This window comes from Sceloporus occidentalis, unplaced genomic scaffold (genome assembly GCF_023333645.1).
Source record: "Sceloporus occidentalis isolate IW3139 unplaced genomic scaffold, rSceOcc1.0.p SCAF_69, whole genome shotgun sequence".
Taxonomy (NCBI): Eukaryota; Metazoa; Chordata; class Lepidosauria; order Squamata; family Phrynosomatidae; genus Sceloporus; species Sceloporus occidentalis.
The window spans coordinates 2682869-2701966 of record NW_028317049.1 but is presented as its reverse complement, the minus strand read 5'-3'; the positions used below and the strand labels follow the sequence as shown (position 1 = coordinate 2701966).

The 19098-nt window shown below is 44.3% G+C and overlaps 1 protein-coding gene across 1 annotated transcript in view; it reads right to left on the bottom strand.

Moving 5' to 3' along the window:
• Nucleotides 1-4527: 4527 nt before the first annotated feature.
• The window catches only part of LOC149286401 (coiled-coil domain-containing 92B-like), a 37119-nt gene continuing 22548 nt past the window's right edge, over nucleotides 4528-19098 (bottom strand). Inside the window, exons 3-4 of the mRNA XM_089494094.1 lie at nucleotides 17712-17759; nucleotides 4528-6942 (exon numbers count right to left, since the gene is read on the bottom strand). Of these exons, the coding sequence (XP_089350220.1) occupies nucleotides 6191-6942; nucleotides 17712-17759 (800 nt within the window). The 3' untranslated portion in view covers nucleotides 4528-6190. The remainder of the gene's footprint in view (nucleotides 6943-17711; nucleotides 17760-19098) is intronic.

The window sequence follows — 19098 nt, the reverse complement described above, 5'->3', positions numbered from 1 at the left end:
GTTTAAAACCAGAATGGCTCTGCCACTGCCACTGAGAGAAGATAATACTGAGCTAGAGGGAATGATGATGGGCCTGAACAGACAAGCCAAAATAAAGCTGTTTCGGGTCACTTTCGAGGTATGTTGTTTAAATGATGCATGCGTCCTAAGAGTCCTAAGGACTGGAGTGCAGCTTCTGGCCTCTTAAGATGCGTTTGTCATTGAAACAGCATACCTCCAAAGTGACCCAAAGCAGCTTTATTTTGGCCTGTCTGTTCAGGCCCGAAATGATGTGCTGTAATGCAGCTTCCTATTGTTGTATTTTCACTTTCCCCTTGAGAAGCAAATTGGTTTAAACTCAGGAGATTATTGCACTGCACAGGCTGAAACTGTGCTGTTGCATGGCTCCGTGCCCAATCCAGAGGCACCCCATACGGATCTTGGCATCTTGTACTTGATCCATACCTCTCCAGCATACTTTTTGAAAGAATGGGATTTTCCCAGACTGGGCACAGAGGCGATAACACCCGTTTTCAAAGTTTCTGCCCAAAGTTTCTCTGGGAGAAAAGACAGTGCGATAATCTCCTTACTTCTACCTGCTCCTATCCTGTTCCTAGCTCTTGGCAAGTGCCTTTTGTATTCTTTGCAACTTGTCATGGGGTTTCCTTGGCAAGATTTGTTCAGAGAGATTTGCCATTGCATTCCATTGAGGCTGAGAGTGTGCAATTTGTCCAAGGCTTCATGGCCAAGCGAGGATTCGAACTCTGGTCTCCAGAATCGTAGTCCAACACTCAAACCACTAGATCACTTCGTATTTGGAAGGCAGTCCCTATTACTCCTCTACCACCCCACTTTCCAGCTTCTTTTAAAATGTCCCAGTTTCTCCCTACTCCTTCCACCTTCTCACTTTGTCCTCAACGTACTTCAGCAGGTGCAAATTGAGTTGAAAGTGCAAAAGTAGTTTGTACTCAAGAGCTTATCACACAAGAGGCATCCCATGCAGAAACGGGATTTATAAAAAGGGATTTAACACCCCCCCCCACCCTAAAAAGACATGCAAAAGCACAATTGATTTTTCAGACACATCGGGGTTAACGCAACATTAAACCAGCTAGAAAAATCAACAAAACACAATCCTTTTTTACTTTCAGAATTTTCCAGATGCACCTTAAAAGTGATGTCGTCTGAAAACCAATTGCACTTTTGTGTGTCTTTTCTACTTACTGTCTGATAATACATCTGCTTTTGTGGTTTTTTTAAACTTTAAATCCCATTTTTGCATGGGATCCCTCCCTTGTGATAAACTCCTTAGTTAAGTGGGGAGAGAGAAGGGGGGAAGAATATGGCCTTTCTTCTCAATAGTCTCAGGTGAAAGCAAATTGCTAAAGTCTCTCCTATCTTGAGTTTTGTTCCTCATCAAGACCTTTTGCCATCTTGACCACACTCTGATGCTGCTCAACCACATGTCTCTCGGGTTTCATCTTTGAAATGTTGGATATGTTTCAGAGCTTGGAAGGGTTAACTATTGGAGGGCAAGGGATCACAACCCTCAGATATGGACCTGAGTCCATTTTCCAAGCTTTCCAGGATGGGAGCATTCTGGGATTTGTAGCCAAAAAGTAACATTTCCAAGCTCTGAATCATTATCCAGTTCCAAGAACCCATCTCTAGTATTACAGGCTGAACCTCCCGTATCCAGAATGCTTGGCACCAGAGGTGTTTTTGATTTCGCATTTTCTTTTTGGATTTTGGAATATTTGGAATGAGATATTTTGAAGATGGGACCCAATTTTTTCCATGAAATTATTTTATGTTTTATATACACATAGCCCAAAGACAACCTGTTTAGCCATTTTGTGCATGAAACAAAGTTTGTGGACATTGAACCATCAGCAAGCAAAAGTGCCACTGTCTCAACCAGCCATGTGGACATTTTTGGATTTTGGAGTCTTGGATTTCAGAATTCTGGATAAAGGATACTCAACCTGCACTGAATTATATATTCCTTTTTAACTGTGTTGTTTTTCTGGATTAGATATTGGCTTCTGAAAACATCCCTAAAACAAGGATCGGCTATTTTAGGCACATTGGACACAATACATTGCCACATTTTGGGGTTTGCTACTGGCTCCACAATTTCACTCACATTTACCGGGGGAGGAAATTAGATTTACATCTGAGTAAACATGAACAGAATCGCACTGTAAATGTACCCTTGAGAGAAAACCTCAGCCAATCTTTTCCCAATATTGTACTATTTCTAAAGAATACTCCCGTCTAAATTCCTATTTGTTTCACCTTATCTTTCAGATGTGCACTTGACCAAAAAGGTAGGTTCACCTGTAAAATGTAACATGTGAATAGATCCTGGCGATGGGATTAGATAACACTTTTCTCAGTTTGTTTCCCCCAGTCAAACAGGTAGGCAAAGATTACGATTCAAATAAATCAATATTAATTATCTGAGAGCTGGTCTTTTCTCCCAAAGCAGAAAGTTACTTTTTCAGGCTACAACTCCCCAAGTTTGGAAAGTTACCTTTTTGACCTGGCGATCATGGCCACCAAGCATTTGTGGCTAGGCGTTCTTGGGAGTTGTAGTCTGAAACGGTAACCTTTCCAAGCTTTGTACTCCACATACAAAAACGGAGATGGCTGCAAGCTGAGGTGGATGTCAAGGTTTGCAGATGTACAAAAGAAAACAATATTTTGGAATGAACTTAACAGCTCCCAAAACAATTTGTGGAGGGCAGAGCTGGCTGCACATTTGGGGAGGCAAAAACTGGGAAGTGAGAGTAGAAATGCCGTATTCTGGAAAAGGACATGACTACTTGACTGGAACCTTAATCACTACAATCTTTTATTGCAGATCCCACTTGCGTTCATCTGGTTTTATCCATCCATCCATCCATCCATCCATCCATCCATCCATCCATATCCTATCTTCCTCCTGTATCTGAGGCAGTTGCTTAGAAACACATATGGATGCAACCTAGGAGCACTTCAGACCACTGCCTTGAACTGGCATCATTATAAAAGAACATGAACGGAACAAACACATGAATCCGAAGACGGGCAAAATTATTTTTGACCTCGTTCGCTTGCCTGGTATGCTTTTACCCCTGTAGCAACCCCCCCCCCCCCAAGTACCCTTTTATCCATCTTGATTGTCATTCAATCTTCTGGGAGTTTTCCCCCTCCAAATATAAAACAATCTATCTACACATATCTGGAACCAAACCTAACCATGTTAGAACTCCATGGAAGAAAAGCAGAGTTCTGACCCAGATTGAGGAGGTTGATTCTTTCATGTCCACTGCAACCGGCTGAAGAAGTTACTATGCAATTTCCTCCCTTGAAACCCATCTCAATGCATAGACTTTTATATATATCTCACGTACAAAATTATCTCCACTGGTGGGAAGCGAGTGAGAATGTAGCACCACGAACTGGGGACCAGGATTAGAAATATCCTCAGAGTGGAATCCAATTTATGCTATCGACAAAACAAGTTCCACCGGTGGATGGGGAACAGAGCGATTATTTTTGTCTCCAGTGGCCCTGGAGATTTTGGGACGGCTGCAAGAGGAGAAGAATGTAATAATATAATAATGTAATAATATAAGTGGGGTTTCCACTTGCTTGATATTGGATTTCTTTCCACTGCCTGACAATTTGTCTCCCCAGGATTTTCTTTTAAAGTCAATTATTCACGTTCACATCAGTGCTTGAATTATAGGAAGGGTTGAGGAGATGAGAATCAACAAGCCTCATGTTTGTTGGTATCCAAATCCAGGACTACTGTTTAAAATAGCTCCTCAAAAGACCTTTTCATTTAAAATTTCAAAGTGGGATCTTAAATGTGACCCTTGCCACCACATAGGAAATGGGAAATGCCTACTTTCTTTTCAGCTTCTGTCGTGGTCGCATCTTAGTCTGCCTTCAAAACTTGACAAAAATTCAGAATTTAAGGTTGGTTTTCAATTTAAATTTCATTTTCCAAAATTTCCCTGTCCATCAAAGAATCAGAGATATTTGCCGAGTTTGGAGAGAGTGGGAAAATGGGAAGGGGGACGACAGCAATTTGAAATTCCCAGATGTGTTTTGTTTTTTGTGCATGTGCAAAGGACCTCTTTCCCCTTCGCAATTTTTAAAACCTCTCCCAAATACCTTTAAGGATGGGAACTTAGCATCATGTTCACAAAGGCCCTTATCACACGAGCAAAATTTGAAGATATCCCAGAGTCAATGTGAAGGCAATGCAGGGGCAATCATGGGGTTTCAAGTTTGTTTATCACACGACGCCAAACGCAACCAGGAGCCATCTTAAACACAATCGAGGGTCCTTCCAGAATCATTCCAGGGTTTGGTAAAGTTTCAAGTTTGGTTATCACATGACACCAAATGCAATCAGGAGCCATCCTAAACACAATCAGGGGTCATTCCAAGGTCATTCCAGGGTTAGGGGAAAAGGAGGATTTACCTAACCCTGGAATGATCCTGGAATGACCCCTGATTGTGTTTAAGATTGCTCCTGATTGAAACCCCATGATTGCCCCTGCATTGCCTTCACACTGACCCTGGGATAACTTCAAATTTTGCTTGTGTGATAAGGGGCAAAGTGATGCCTGCCAATGCTTGAATGTTTGGGTATAAGACAGGACATTTAGAGTATTGAAGCTCCTTGAAAATTTTAGACAAATCATGGTCCTTTTGTACCACTGTAAAAAATTACCAAAGGCACTGTCACACCAGCAAAGTGGGTCCGAACCTCTCTGCCGATCCTGTAATTTAAGCATTGCAACTTTCCAAGGTTTTCAACCAGTTTCCTGAGTCAGATAGAGCCATGATCATGACTCATGTTTTATGGTCTAGAACAGCAGTTGCCAACTTTGGGTCTCCAGATGTTGTGGGACTTTAGATCTTAGCAGCCCTCTGCAGCAGGGCCAATGGTCAGGGATTGTGGGAGCTGCAGTCCAACATCGTCAGGAGACCCAAGGTTGTGAACTAGTGATTTAGGCCTCATTCCCACTACTTTTTAAACGGATCGTGAATCATTTTGAACCGGTTCAAACGATCCTGGTTCCCACTTGAACCGAATTGCTGAAGTGATTCCGAGAGGGGGGCCATGTGCTAGACCCATTTAACCCACGTCTTTTTGATGCTGATTTTTCCTGCTTCTTTTTCGAGAAATCGAATCTGTGCAAGTGTGAACCACATGCGGATCAGAATTGATTCAACTTTCCCCTTTGTCTGGCTGGAACCGAATCATTTTTAATCAATTCATTTGTGAATGGGAACCACAAGTGGATTGTTTTGGAGGGAAATAATACGATCAGGGCAAAGGTAGTGGGAACCACGCTCCGTTGTTGAATCGATCCATCGATTTGGATAGCACACCAATTTATCTGTAAGTGGGAATGGGGCTTTAGACTATTGCAATGCGCTCAACTGTCCAACCTCCTGCTCTCTTGTAATCCCATAGAGAAGAGGATAGGAAACTATTCTATAGGATACCCTGCTCAAAATACTTCACTCCTCCTCAGCACATCTGGTAACATTTGCTTCCCTAAACACTCACATCCACTGGTCCTGGGCCATCTTCTCCTGGAGATGATGGTAGAACAAGCAGTGATGATAAAGCCAGAAATAAGTTAAAAAGAAATCACACCCAATTGAGATGGGATGAATAGTACACATTCAAGATAATCAAAACCCAGACATCGGTGCCAAAGCTTCAGGTCTGGCACTGAAATCTCGATTTCAAGCCACATATTTTGAAGCTCATGTAAGAATTTGCAATGGGGAAAAAAAAACCCAAACCCCAAAAAGCTGTAATCTCAAGGCACGGAAACTCGAGGTTCAATTTACTGAGCCTCTTTGCCGAAATGTTGTGCAATGGTGTTCGTTGTCGCAAGGGCGAGTGATTTTTGCTACATTCACTTCACGATGTTCAAAGCAACCTCAGCGTTGGCACTTTGGCCATGGCGATGGGGCCGACAACATTCCCTGGGCAACACAGGGTTATTCCGGATGCCATACGTATTCGACAGACAAAACGGTCGTATCTGCAAGGCCTTAGGACTGAGCATTTTCCCCACAATGAACTTCGGATGTAGGGTGCGCTTGGAAAGATCGGCCTTGGAAGTGACATCTTCAGGAAACCTGCTTCAAAATGGCTGTGTGTTTTTCCTTCTTCTTTCAAACCCCTTTTTTACTCCGTTTCTTTTGACATTTGGGGGCTGTTTCGCTTGCGCTGTTCCCCTTTGGAAGACAGTCTTGGTTTGCCCAAAGTCCTGACGCCGCTGCTGGTTTCGGAGGCCTCCTGGGAAGCCTGGCGCAACGACTTGTAGCGACCCGTTTTGGGGGCACTCTGGTCAACGTCCGCCTTGGCGGAAGAGGCTGAAGCCTTCTGCTCCGACTTCAGATGGTGAGTGGGAGCGTGGTGCCGTTTTGTGTACAAAAAAAGGGCCGGGTCGGGCATGGGTTCGGCATCTTCAAAGCTGCTCAGCCGGTCCCGAGACGAAGAGTCCTTGAAGGCCCCTTTGTTGTGGAAGTTGCTGGTGGCCGGCCTGCGAGAGTGGGATTTCTGAGTCCGCTTTTTGGGTCTGGTTTCACCGCAAGGTGGAGGAAGGAAGGCTTTCTCTGGTGGTCTTTCGGACAGCAGTTTCCCACTCTGCCTGGAGCTGTGAAGTTTTTGTTTGGTTGCGTGGAGCTGGAAGGAGAGGTAAGCGGCGGCCTCTGTCTGCTTCTGCAGCTCCGTGTTGAGGATAGTGACCCGGTGGCTTCTCCTCTTCAGCTCCTCCAAGAACTTCCTCTCTTTACTCCTCAGGTTGGACCGGAGGGCAGCCACCAAGCTCTCTTTATGTCTCAACTCCTTGCGCAGCTCCAGGTTGTCCTTCTCTTTCTCCTCCAGCTGGGCCTCCATGATCTTGCACTTTTCTTCCAGTTCTTGGTCAATCATGTCTAAATTCAAGACAAAACAAGCAGGAAAATGAACAATTTTAAACATAAAACCAACCGTAAAGCAGTTCATGGCAGTAGCCTACATCAGAAAATAGTTTCCCCAATTTTTTGGTGAGTTTTTCAGGTTACGTGGCCATGTTTTACAAGAGTTTATTCCTGACGTTTCGCCAGCATCTGGGGGTGGCATCTTCAGAGAATGATTTTCCCAAATGTTTCATATTTGGGGTATAATATTTGTCCTGGATGGAAAGTAGAAATCAGATTGGTATGACCTCCAACATTTCACAGATAAAAACCCATGCTAAGGGTTTTATTGTCATCCATTGAGGCACTGGCCAATGGGTGGTCTTGGCCAGGTCACACTCTCTCATCCTCAGAGGATGGCAGTGACAAACCCATCTGAAGAAACCCGCCAAGAAAACACCATGATAGGTTCACCTTAGGGTTGCCATAAGTACAACAACAATGCTTATTGATTAGCCTGTGGGCCATCTCAAAACACAACAGATACAACAAAATTTGTATAACCTCTGTAAAAGCCCTCTATATAAAATGTTAAATAAAAAGGATATAAAAATGAAGAAGTAAAAATATAAATACAGTGCGCCCTTGCTTTATGCGGGGATCTGTTCCAGACTCCCCCATGTTACGTAAAGCAAACTCTGCGCATGTTCGAGCCCCATTTAAACTAATGGGGCTCGTGCACGCAGCGGCACAGTGGCGCGGCGGAGTACGCACCCCATTAGTCCCTATGGGTCGCACCACCCCTTCCTCCCCACACGGCTTTCAGCATATGATGCAGGTGCACTGTACAATAAACAATAATACATTAAATAAGTACAGTGGACATAGGTTTATACATCATATTTCTTTATAACCTCTACAATTTACTCCAATCAGCCCCACATATGAAAATCTCAGATGAATTGTTTTACTCAAATACCGAGCTGTCATGAGAGATAGTTTTTATTCTTGACCACTCGTAAAATACGTTGTTCTAATGTGGGTATCCAGTGCATTGTTCGCTTAATATAGGGTCTGAGATACAAATCTCTCGCTTGCTGATACAATTTGCACTTAAATAGTATATGTGCGATATCCTTAATTTCATGCTCTTCACATACACATATTCGCTCATTATAAGGGATGCCCTTAAATTTCCCATATCTTACCATAGCGTCAAGCTGATCAAATCTAGCTCAAGTAAATGCTTCCCTAATGCATTCTTAAATAGTTAGCTATTTGAAAGGTCTTTTTATATTGGCTCAGCCATTTTAGGTTGCCTACCTTACCAAGTGTGGCTACATCCTTTTGAGACTCAATAGCCAAGATTCTTTGTCTCGCGCTCTCTTGACTGTTAAATGCACATGTTACAGGGAGATCGCAACTCCTTATAAAGTTTGTTAAGGTTGCCGTAAGTAAAAAAATGACTTGAAGGCAGCAACAGCAACAACAACAACAGCAAATGACAGTATGTAGAAAGATCTTGTAGCACCTTTGAGACTCACTGAAAAAAAGACGTTGGCAACATGAGCTTTCCTAGACTAAAGTCTATTTCCTTAGATGCATTTGAGAATAAATATATGCATCTGACATAGTAGACATAAGTCTAGGAAAGCTCCTGCTGCCAACTTCTTTCTTTGGTTAGTCTCAAAGGTGCTGCAGGATCTCTCTAGATACTGATCCTACAGACTAACACAGCTATATCTTTGAATTCAACAACAAATGACAGTTAAAGCAGTATCAAACTACAGTAATTCTACAGTGTGGCAGCAGCCCATGTCTCGTAACCAGGTCTATGGGCACATATAACTTGGTATATATGTGTTTGTGTGTGTGTGTATGGTTATATATGTATATACTTTTAGCTCATTTTAACGTTCACTTTTTATATAGATCTCAATTGTTTTACATGTTTAATCTGTTTTCCATAGTTACTTATTCAATTTGAAATGTTTCAAACTGATTTAATTGTAGACAGAGGCCTTGTGATTTGAGACTGAACATAAATACAGGTATTTTAAATGCAATAATAATTTTTAAAAGAATCCCACTTTTACATTTGCTGCTGTTTCAAGTCGTTTCTGACTTATGGTGACCCTAGGATAGGGCTGCCTTGACACGTTTGTTCAGAAGGGGGTTGCCATTGCCAGCCTCTAAGGCTGAGAGTGTGTGGCTAGCCCAAGGTTGCCCAGTGGGCTTCATGGCTGAGCTGGGAATCGAATCCTGGTCTCCAGAGTCATATTCCAAGCTTTATATAGCAACAAGGGAACCCCAGGTATATGGTTGGGGTGTGTATATGTGTGTGAATGCCTTGTTAAAACAAACCCAGTGCCTGCAGATCTATGCTGCTGTAGTTGCATGAATACATCCACACCAGTGTTTAGCCATGCAGCGACTTGTCCAAACTGGATCTAGTTTCCTCTCTCTGTTCTTCTTTCTCTTTCTTTCTTTCTTTCTTTCTTTCTTTCTTTCTTTCTTTTAAAAATCCACTCCACTTACAGCATTGTCTTCGAAGTCTTTTAGAGTGAGCCCTTGAAGAAAGGTAGGGCTGTAATCATTAAAGGAGACAAAGCACTTATCTTAGAATCATAGATGTTTATCACACTATACTCTTAAAGTGCTACTATTCCACTTTGACTGCTCTAGCTGCCTCCTGTTGCATTCTGGGATTGGCAGTTTTATCTCACAGGACCATGAATGGAAGTTCTCTGCCTGAGAATTCTAAATACCCCTCCTTAAAACTGCAAATCCCAGAATGCAACAGGAGGCAGCTAGAGCAGTCAAAGTGGAATAGTAGCACTATAAGAGTATAGTGTGATAAACATCATAGAATTGGAAGAGACCACAAAGGCCATCCAACCGCATTCTGCCATGCATGCATTTTCAATCAAAGCATACCCAACAGATGGCCATCCAGCCTCTGTTTAAAGCCCTCTAAGGAAGGAGACTCCTCCACTCTTCATGTGTATGTCTTCCACTGTCAAACAGCTCTTACTGTCAGGAAGTTCTTCCTAATGTTTAACTGGAATATCTTTTCCTGTAGCTTGCATCCATTGTTCCATGTTCTAGACTCTGGAGCAGCAGAAAATAAGCTTGCTGCAACCTCAGTTATTGGATGACGTTGTCCATTCATGGTCCTGTGAGATATCAGGGGAGCAAAAGGTGATGCAGCAGAGCTGCGTGGGTGAATCTGATGACAGGGAAGTTAACAGAATAATAGAATCATAGAGCTGAAGAAGACCCCAAGGGCCATCCAGTCCAACCTCATTCTGCCATGCAGGAACTCTCAGTCAAAATATCCATGATAGATGGCCATCCAGCCTCTGCTATGACCAGTGGATAAGTCGAGGGTAAAACTTAGGGGCTTATAGCTTAGTCTGAAGGCTGGATGGATGAAAGAAAACAGAGGGTAAGTGCTTCCAGGACAGATTTGCTTTTCACCAGGGGATGTTCCCTTCTTTTAAATAAGATACAGTATTTACATTGACTTGTAGATAAACTGACTCAGGTTTTTGGGGTCAATTCTTTGACCTAAATGTCTAGACATATACATGAGTATATACAGAAACTAATTAAATAAATAAAATGTCAAAATGAAATAAACTTTCTGTTGGGATATAGCAACTTCGCATGCTAAGACTTTCTAGTAATGCATGTCTATGGTAGTTTATTGCTTACTAACAAAACCCCTCCTCACTCCCCCTCCTCCTTTCCTGTTTACCATGAGGACACCTAATTTCCTTTGTCTTGAGTGAAGAAGCAGCAGAGATGCGGCTCCATTACTAAACTTGCTTGCAAACTCATCAGCATGTCTATCTCCGGAGCGGAAGCATGCTGAGGGAACATCTTTCCTGATATGCATGGAGACTACCTTTTCTACCTCATTTTTCTTGCCACATGAAGCTAGACCTGTGTATCTCTTCATACATGATTTTGTAAGTAAACTTATTTTCTTTTTCACTTTTAACCAAGTGAGTGTGTGTTTTTATTGGGGACACGTGGCTGGGAGAGGAGTGAGCTAGATAAAGTTTTTTCCTGCTTGCCTAGGGTTGCCATAACCCGGCTGCAACCGGGTTTTTCCCGGTTTTGGCGGCACCTGCCCGGTCACGGCACAGGTGCAGCCAAAAACCATGAAAAGCCCGGTTGCAGCAGGGTTGCTAGGCAACCCTGGGGCCTCGCTGCCCTCCTCCTCCTCCACCATGCATGGCCGCGCAGAGGAAAAGGAGGGCAGCGAGGCCTGGGGCGGAGGAGGCTGCAGGGAGGCGGCGCCTCTTGGGCGCAGCCGCGCCAACCTCCCCGCCTCCCTGCAGCCTCCTCGCCTCCTTCCTGGTCTCCGCGGGGGCCAAGAAGGAGGCGAGGCCCCAGCCATCGCCGGCGCTCTCCCCGCCTCCTTCCTGGTCCCTGCGGGGGCCAGGAACAAGGCGAGGCCCCAGCCATCGCCGGCGCTCTCCCCGCCTCCTTCCTGGTCCCTGCGGGGGCCAGGAACAAGGCGAGGCCCCAGCCATCGCCGGCGCTCTCCCCGCCTCCTTCCTGGTCCCTGCGGGGGCCAGGAACAAGGCGAGGCCCCAGCCATCGCCGGCGCTCTCCCCGCCTCCTTCCTGGTCCCTGCGGGGGCCAGGAACAAGGCGAGGCCCCAGCCATCGGCGGCGCTCTCCCCGCCTCCTTCCTGGTCCCTGCGGGGGCCAGGAACAAGGCGAGGCCCCAGCCATCGCCGGCGCTCTCCCCGCCTCCTTCCTGGTCCCTGCGGGGGCCAGTAACAAGGCGAGGCCCCAGCCATCGCCGGCGCTCTCCCCGCCTCCTTCCTGGTCCCTTCTCGAATTCCTTCTCGAATTCCTGAACATTGGCCTCCGCTCCCCGCTGCGATTGCAAGGGAAAATTTTGTCCTACATTTTTCCCGGTTTGGAGGTCCGGCACTATGGCAACCCTATGCTTGCCCCATTTTCTGCTGAGTAAGCTCTGCTAGTGAGATTAAACAATCTTGCTTACTTTCCTGAGTTTCTAACGATCCTCAAGAAAGAACTACATTTCCCAACACTTTCTGATGCAATTTGTATCCCCTTCTTCCTGCAGCTTAGCCTTCCTAGTGGCTTTCCCCTAAGGACTTGAAATACCATTTAAACACAGGATATGAAATACTATTCCCCTACTAACAGCTAAAAATTAGAGTCTGCTTATTTTTTCTTTAGTTGTTTTTGGTCATGTATTAAAATGGAAGAAATTAGAAGGCTTTATATGGATTTCTATGATGCGTGTAGGTAGTTTTTGTAGCAAAATCTGTGTTGTCACATACTGTCATCCATACAATTTTCTGCCTCGCCTTTCCAGGTCCCTGTTCCCTTCAGTCCCCATAAACACCAAATCAATAACTAGTTAAAAACAATTAGCAGATCAATTCAATTGGAAATTTCCTAGCATAAAGAGAAAATGTAATTAAATTTACTTTTTTTTAGTGAAAGGGATCGATTTGAGTTGGGGTTTTAGCATTAGTTTAGGCTGCATCTGCGCTGCAGAAATAATGCCGCTTGACTCCGCTTTAACTGCTGTGGTTCCATGCTTTGGAAATCTGGGATTTGTAGTTTTGTGAGCGATTCGGCCTTCTTTGCCAGAGAGTTCAGGTGCCACAACAAAACTACAAATCCCAGGATTCCATCGCATTGAGCTGTGGAACCTAAAGTGGTGTCAAACTGGATTATTTCTAGTCAGTTTGTCTGCCTCCGTGCTGCAGAATTGATACCACTTTAACAGCTGAGTGCAGGGGAATCCTGGGATTTACAATTTGGTGTGCTAGGCAGGCTTGTCCTTGGTACCATAGCAAACTATAAATCCCAGGATCCCCTCAGATGGAGCTACAGTGCTTAAAGCGGGGTCAAATTCCACTGTTTCTACAGTAAATTAACTTCAGCTTCTCGAATTCCTGAACATTGGCTAAGACTTCTGGGAGCTGGAGTCCAAAACATCTGGAGAACTATAGTTTGAGAACCACTGTTTTACAGATCCGAACTTTTCCTCCAGACAGTTCGGTCCAGAGTCTCACTGGATTTTGCCTACAAAGTGGCTTGTCACTTTGCACAGGACTTATAGGGGATAGATCTCAAAGGAAACATCTTTGTTTTTAACATTGCTTTGCCTTCCTTTGTTCCCAAACGTCTCATTCCCAGCAAAGAGTGTGGCCTCCACTTGCACAAAACCCTTGTCTTACACTCAGCTTTAACATCTCAAGAACAGTAGAGTGCTGTGACCCTTCGTCTTCATGAATGATGCAGAAACCTTCAAAAGCATCTGCAACCTATTTTTCAGATTTCAGTTGGCGTGGCGTAATGGTTTGAGCGACCAGGGTTCGAATCCCGTCTTGGCCTTGGGAACCCACAGTGTGACCTTGTGCAAGTCACAATCTCTCAGCCTCAGAGGATGGCCATGGCAAACCCCTTCTGACGAAACGTGCCAAGAAAACCCTATGATAGGTTCGCTTTAGGGTCGCCATCAGTTGGAAACAACTTGAAGGTACACAGCAACAACAACAACAACAACAAAGGCATTACTGGTATGCATTTTAAAATAAATGTCACATAAAACAGTACTGAACATGAGTCAACAGTGCGATGCAGCAGCTAACGAGGCCAATGCGATTTTAGGCTGTATCAATAGAAGTATAGTGTCTACATCAAGGGAAGTAATAGTGCCACTCTATTCTGCTTAGTCAGGCCCCACCTGGAATACTGTGTCCAGTTCTGGGCACCACAATTTAAAAAGGACATCGAGAAACTTGAGCGTGTCCAAAGGAGGGCGACCAAAACGGTGAATGGTCTGGAAACCATGCCCTACGAGGAAAGACTCAGGGAGCTGGGGATATTTAACCTGGATAAGATAAGGTTAAGAGGTGATATGATAGCCCTGTTTAAATACTTGAAGGGATGTCATATTGAGGAGGGAGCAAACTTGTTTTCTACTACTCCAGAGACTAGGACCCGGAGCAATGGATGCAATCTCCAGGAAAAGAGATTCCAGCTTGACATTACTTATTGGAACTTATTGACAGTAAGGGCTGTTTGACAGCGGAACATACTCCTTCCTCAGAGTGCAGTGGAGTTTCTTTCCTTTCAGGTCTTTAAACAGAGGCTGGATGGCCATCTGTCGGGGATGATTTGATTGAGAGTTCCTGCATGGCAGAATGGGGTTGGTCTGGAAGGCCCTTGGGGTCTCTTCCAACTCTAGGATTCTGGGATTCTGGAACTAAGCCTTTAGGGAATTAGGGTCCCATCATATTCTCCAAAGAGTGGCTGAAGAGAGCAAGGCATGGCAGAATGAATGCAACGCAGTTTCTGCCAGAGTGCAGGAGAGAAAGGGATGGATGCTTTTCTTTGCAATCTGGGGCTGCTTTCCGCCAGCATTCCATTCATCTGAGACGTCTTTGCTGTCGACACCTCAAACTCTTTAACCAAGACAGACCCAGCAGCCTCGCCTTTCGCCCGGAGGCCTGGGTGAGGCCAGTCTGCCCATCCAGCTGCAGTTTGCCATGATAAAAAAGATGCCACACGAACGAGAAAGATCTCGAGACCTTTTCCTCCCTCAGGTTTCCCCACTGTTCGGAAGAATGTCATCAGGCCTCAGCTCTGAGGTTTGCCTCTATTATGCATGAGATAAAATGAAAATTATGAGACAATGCTCAGATGTTTCGGTACTGCAGCTCCCATCGTTCCTGTCTCACTGGCTCAAATGCATCTGATGAAGTAGACTGAAGTCCAGGAAAGCTCATGCTGCCAACTTCTTTCTTTAGTTGGTCTCAAAGGGGCTACATACAGATTCTGCAGACTAACACGGCTATATCTTTGAATTCTGCCACTGACCCTGTTTATGGAGGCTAATGTTGAGTCACAGTTCAACAGCAAATGAAGCATGCCAGTCTATGAAGCATAAAACAAAGGTGGGCATTGGGCAGCCTCTGTAGATATGGGATTTATACCCTACTTTTTTCTCAATGGCAGATAAATACCTCCAGAATTTTCTTGGCAGTTGTTCTTGGGTCTCTTCAAGTCGTTTCCGATTTACGATAACCCTAAGCCAGACCTATCGTGAGGTTTTCTTGGCAAGATTGGTTCAGAGGAGGTCTGCCATTGCCTTCCCCTGAGGCTGAGAGAGTGTGACTTATTGCCCAAGGTGAGTTTCATGGTCGGGTGGGGAACTGAACCCTGGTCTACAGAGGCATAGTCCAGTGTTCAAACTGCTATGCCACACTGGCTTTACAATGTACCATTTTCATGCAATTTTGAGGGTGTGTGTGTGTGTTTGTAAAAATCTGGTTTCCAAAAAAAGAAGTGACCATTCTTTTAGGGGATGTTTTTTACTGGGACAATGGCAGGGTTGGGCCACTTGTCAAGGGGAAAAAAATCGTTGCCCCTATTCCGTTCATGTTATGGAAGTGTGGAAAATGTCTTTCCCTTTCTCTCAATGTAGGGAAAAAAGGAAGACTACATCACAAATGGATTGAGGAAACTATCATCCTGGATTTGCAGAGCCTGACCCGGACAGTGGATAGCTTTAGAGGTCTCTCATTCATAGGGTCATCATATATCGAAGCTGACTTGACCTGATGGTAAAAGCTGTTCAATAGTGGAATATCCTGCCTTGGGAATGTGATGGAGTCACCTTCTTTGGAGGTTTTTAAACAGATGCTGCATGGCCATCTGTCGGGGGTGCTTTGATTGTGAGTTCCTGCATGGCAAAATGGGTTTAGATTGGATGGCCTTTGGGGTCTCTTCCAACTCTATGAGAACCTGAACCTGAGACGAGAATCACAAAAAATGGTTGGGAACATTTCTATGATTCTATGGCTCTAGAAACCATACCTGCGGCCCCACATAATGAAACTGTTTAAACTCACTTATATGGTTTAACATATACCACAAATCCACACACCATGCACTGCTGATGCACATGTCATGTGTGCACACAGCTATGGTTCCAGGTACAGTGAAGGCGCAACTCCTAGATGAGGCTGCAAACCCCACAGTGCCAGTTTGAAACAATATTATTGCCTCCTGTCAGCATCCTTGGTAAAGAGTGAAACTAGGCTGGGTCAGAACCTGAGACAAGAGTCACAAAAGAGATCACAATGGTTGGGAACATTTCCAAGCCAAGAAGAAACTGCTGGAGGAAAAAAAATAAAAGGGCTGGTGGAATAGAATGTGCAACATCCATGCGCTTCATGCCCTCTGCTGGCTATATCAGGGCAAGGTTTAGGAATGAATCAAAAGGTTTGTGTATTTGCGGGGAGAGGAAAAACAAGAAACTACAGAAGAGACATTCTTTTTGGCACTAGAAGCCACTCTGGTGAATTGCATTCCATGAATACAAAAGCTGTCCTTATAAGAATTGTTAACTACCAGTGCAAATAGTCTCAATTATTGTTGTGTGTCTTCAAGTCGTTTCCAACTTATAGCGATCCCAAGGTGAGCCTGTCATGGGGTTTTGTTGGCATGTTTCCTCTGAGGGCGAGAGAGTGTGACTTGCCCAAGATCACAAGGCAGGATTTGAACCCTGGTCTCCAGAATGCTAGCCCAACACTCGATATTGATGGATGACATAGGTCTGATTTGCAGAAATAATGCAGTTTGATACCACTTTAACTGCCACGGCTCGATGCCATGGAATTCTGACATTCATTATTTTGTGAAATAGCATTCTCTGTCACAACAAACTACACATCCCAGGATTCCATAGCCATGGCAGTTGGTGTCAAACTGCATTAATTCTGCAGTGTAGATGCAGCCCTAGCTATGTCAAAACCTGGCCACTTGCATTCTGCCATTATCACCAGAAATTGAATGGGAAGAAGGTGGATGGCGAATTCTATGGCAGAGATGCACAGCATTTTTGCTCAATAGGGAAATGCAATTCTTTTGGGGAGGATTGCAAGTGCAACGTTCTCCCTCTGCTGGAAACCATTTCCATCTTGGGTGCCTTCAAGCCATTTCCCCCTAAGATGGAGACTGCTAGGACCTTTTGACCACGATGCTTGCATTCATCATGGGTTTTGTTTTGGGCAAGATTTGTTCAGAGGAGGTTTGCCATTGCTGAGAGCATGTGTCTTGCCCAAAGTCACCCAGTGGGTTTCATGGCCAAGCTGGGAATCGAACCCTGGTCTCCAGAGTCATAGTCCAACGCTCAAACCACTAAGCCATGCTGGCTATATGGAAGGCTAATTGGATGAACTTGCATCTGACTGTTATAATCAGTTTGTGTGTGTGTACAAGCGTCTACAGTTTATATTTAGAAAATGGCTTAACAGATTGATCCGAAACTTGGCAGCGCAGGAGAGGTCAGTCGGAGGTCCGTGCCAAATTGTTAGGCAGAAAGCCTCAGTGGTTTAACTGCAGGAGTTTACAATCTGGTGAGTGTGACTTTCAGCACTTTGGCAGGTAGTGTCTGTTTTGTTTCCTCGCCACAGGTTTTGTGAGAGTTGGCATTTGGGTCCGATTTCTCCATTGGCAAGTCCCTTCCAACTCCATCATCATCATATGCACATGTATGGTGTTTGATGCCAGCTGGTCATCTCAAGGGGATGGGCTGTACCTGTATCATGCTCCTGCTTCCTTCCATCCCCAGGACCATGTTACTGCTACGATTATTACTTACAAAGTGGTTCTTCCAATTTTGGGATCTTTCCCATCTGGAGATTACTGGGTTTGGAGACTGCTAGGACCTTCTGACCATGATGCACGCATCCTAGGCAAGAACCCCCTTTCTCCCTGGTTACTGTTTTCTCTTACCTTGTTGGTTGGCTTCAAATTCCTTCATCTCAAGATCATGGGTCAACTCTGGAACAAAAAAGGAAAAATGGTACCATCAGTAAAAACGACAGCAGTGGGAACGATTATTGTGGGGCTGGAAATTTGTGGTCTGTAGGCTTCATGCAGGCTTCAGTCTAGTTTCATAAAGACTTCACCTCTGTTTTAAATTCTAACCCTTTAACTCCAAACGTAGCCACTGCTAGTTCTGCTTACAGAAAGGGAATCCTCAGCTTTTGGAATAATGACTGCTCAAGCTTCCTTGAAAAATGTATCCCAAGGGTTTGATCAATGGGACAAGACAGATAATCCACTTGGGGATTCTTAATGACTATGCTTCAGATGTGAGGAAACATCTGCTTCTGCTGTGACTGGTTCTAGCAGATCCCACCAATGCAGTGGAGAGTAACTTAAACGTCAAGCATTGTCAGTTGAGTCCTTAAGCCAGAGAATTCTGGGGTCTTACAAAAGTTTATTGGTTCATCATCATGATCATCATCATCTTTCCTACCTCTCCTCAAAGCTCAAGGGGGGGAGGGATACAGCATATTAAAATAGGAAACACAATTAAAAACACATAAGTGAAAATACAACACTATAAAACCATTAAAATACAGTGGACCCTTGTTATATGCTGGGGTTTGGTTCCAAGATCCCCCGTGTATAACAAAATCCGTGTATGCTCAAGTCCCATTAAATATAATGACATAGCAAAATGGTGTCCCTTATAAAAAATGGAAAATCAAGGTAAATTTATACTTTTTTGGAACATTTTTAAACCGTGTATGCTTGAATCCGTGTATAAAAAATCCGTGTATAAGAAGGGCCGACTGTACACTCGTAACAGTACATGTCGAATTACAAAGTCATGATTTAAAACTGACTGGGTAGGCCTGCTGGAAGAGATATGTCTTTAAGGCTGTTTTAGATGCTGTCACCATTTTCAGCTGTCATATCTCTTCCAGCAGGTTACTACTACTAGTATTACTATTACTGCTATTACTACAGTGGGCCCTTGGTATCTGCTGGGGTTTGGTTCCAGGACCGCTCCATGGATAGCATATATATATGAATATTTTCAAGCCATGGATGCTTGAATCCATGACAAAAAATCTGTAGATACGGAGGGCTGACTATGCTACCCGCACATTCTGCATTTCTGTTCTCCTTCATACACACAGCTTGCTCAATCATAACTATAAAAGTCTGTTCCTAGACACTTTACTCCATGTAGCCTATGCTAGCAACTTAGTCTCTTAGTCTCAAAGGTCCTACAAGATACTTTTTCCATTGTTCCAAATGACATGGTGGGTCCAAGTGGAGCACGCATTGCCTCTCTTCTTGGTTCTTTCTCCTCACTCCAGGCATT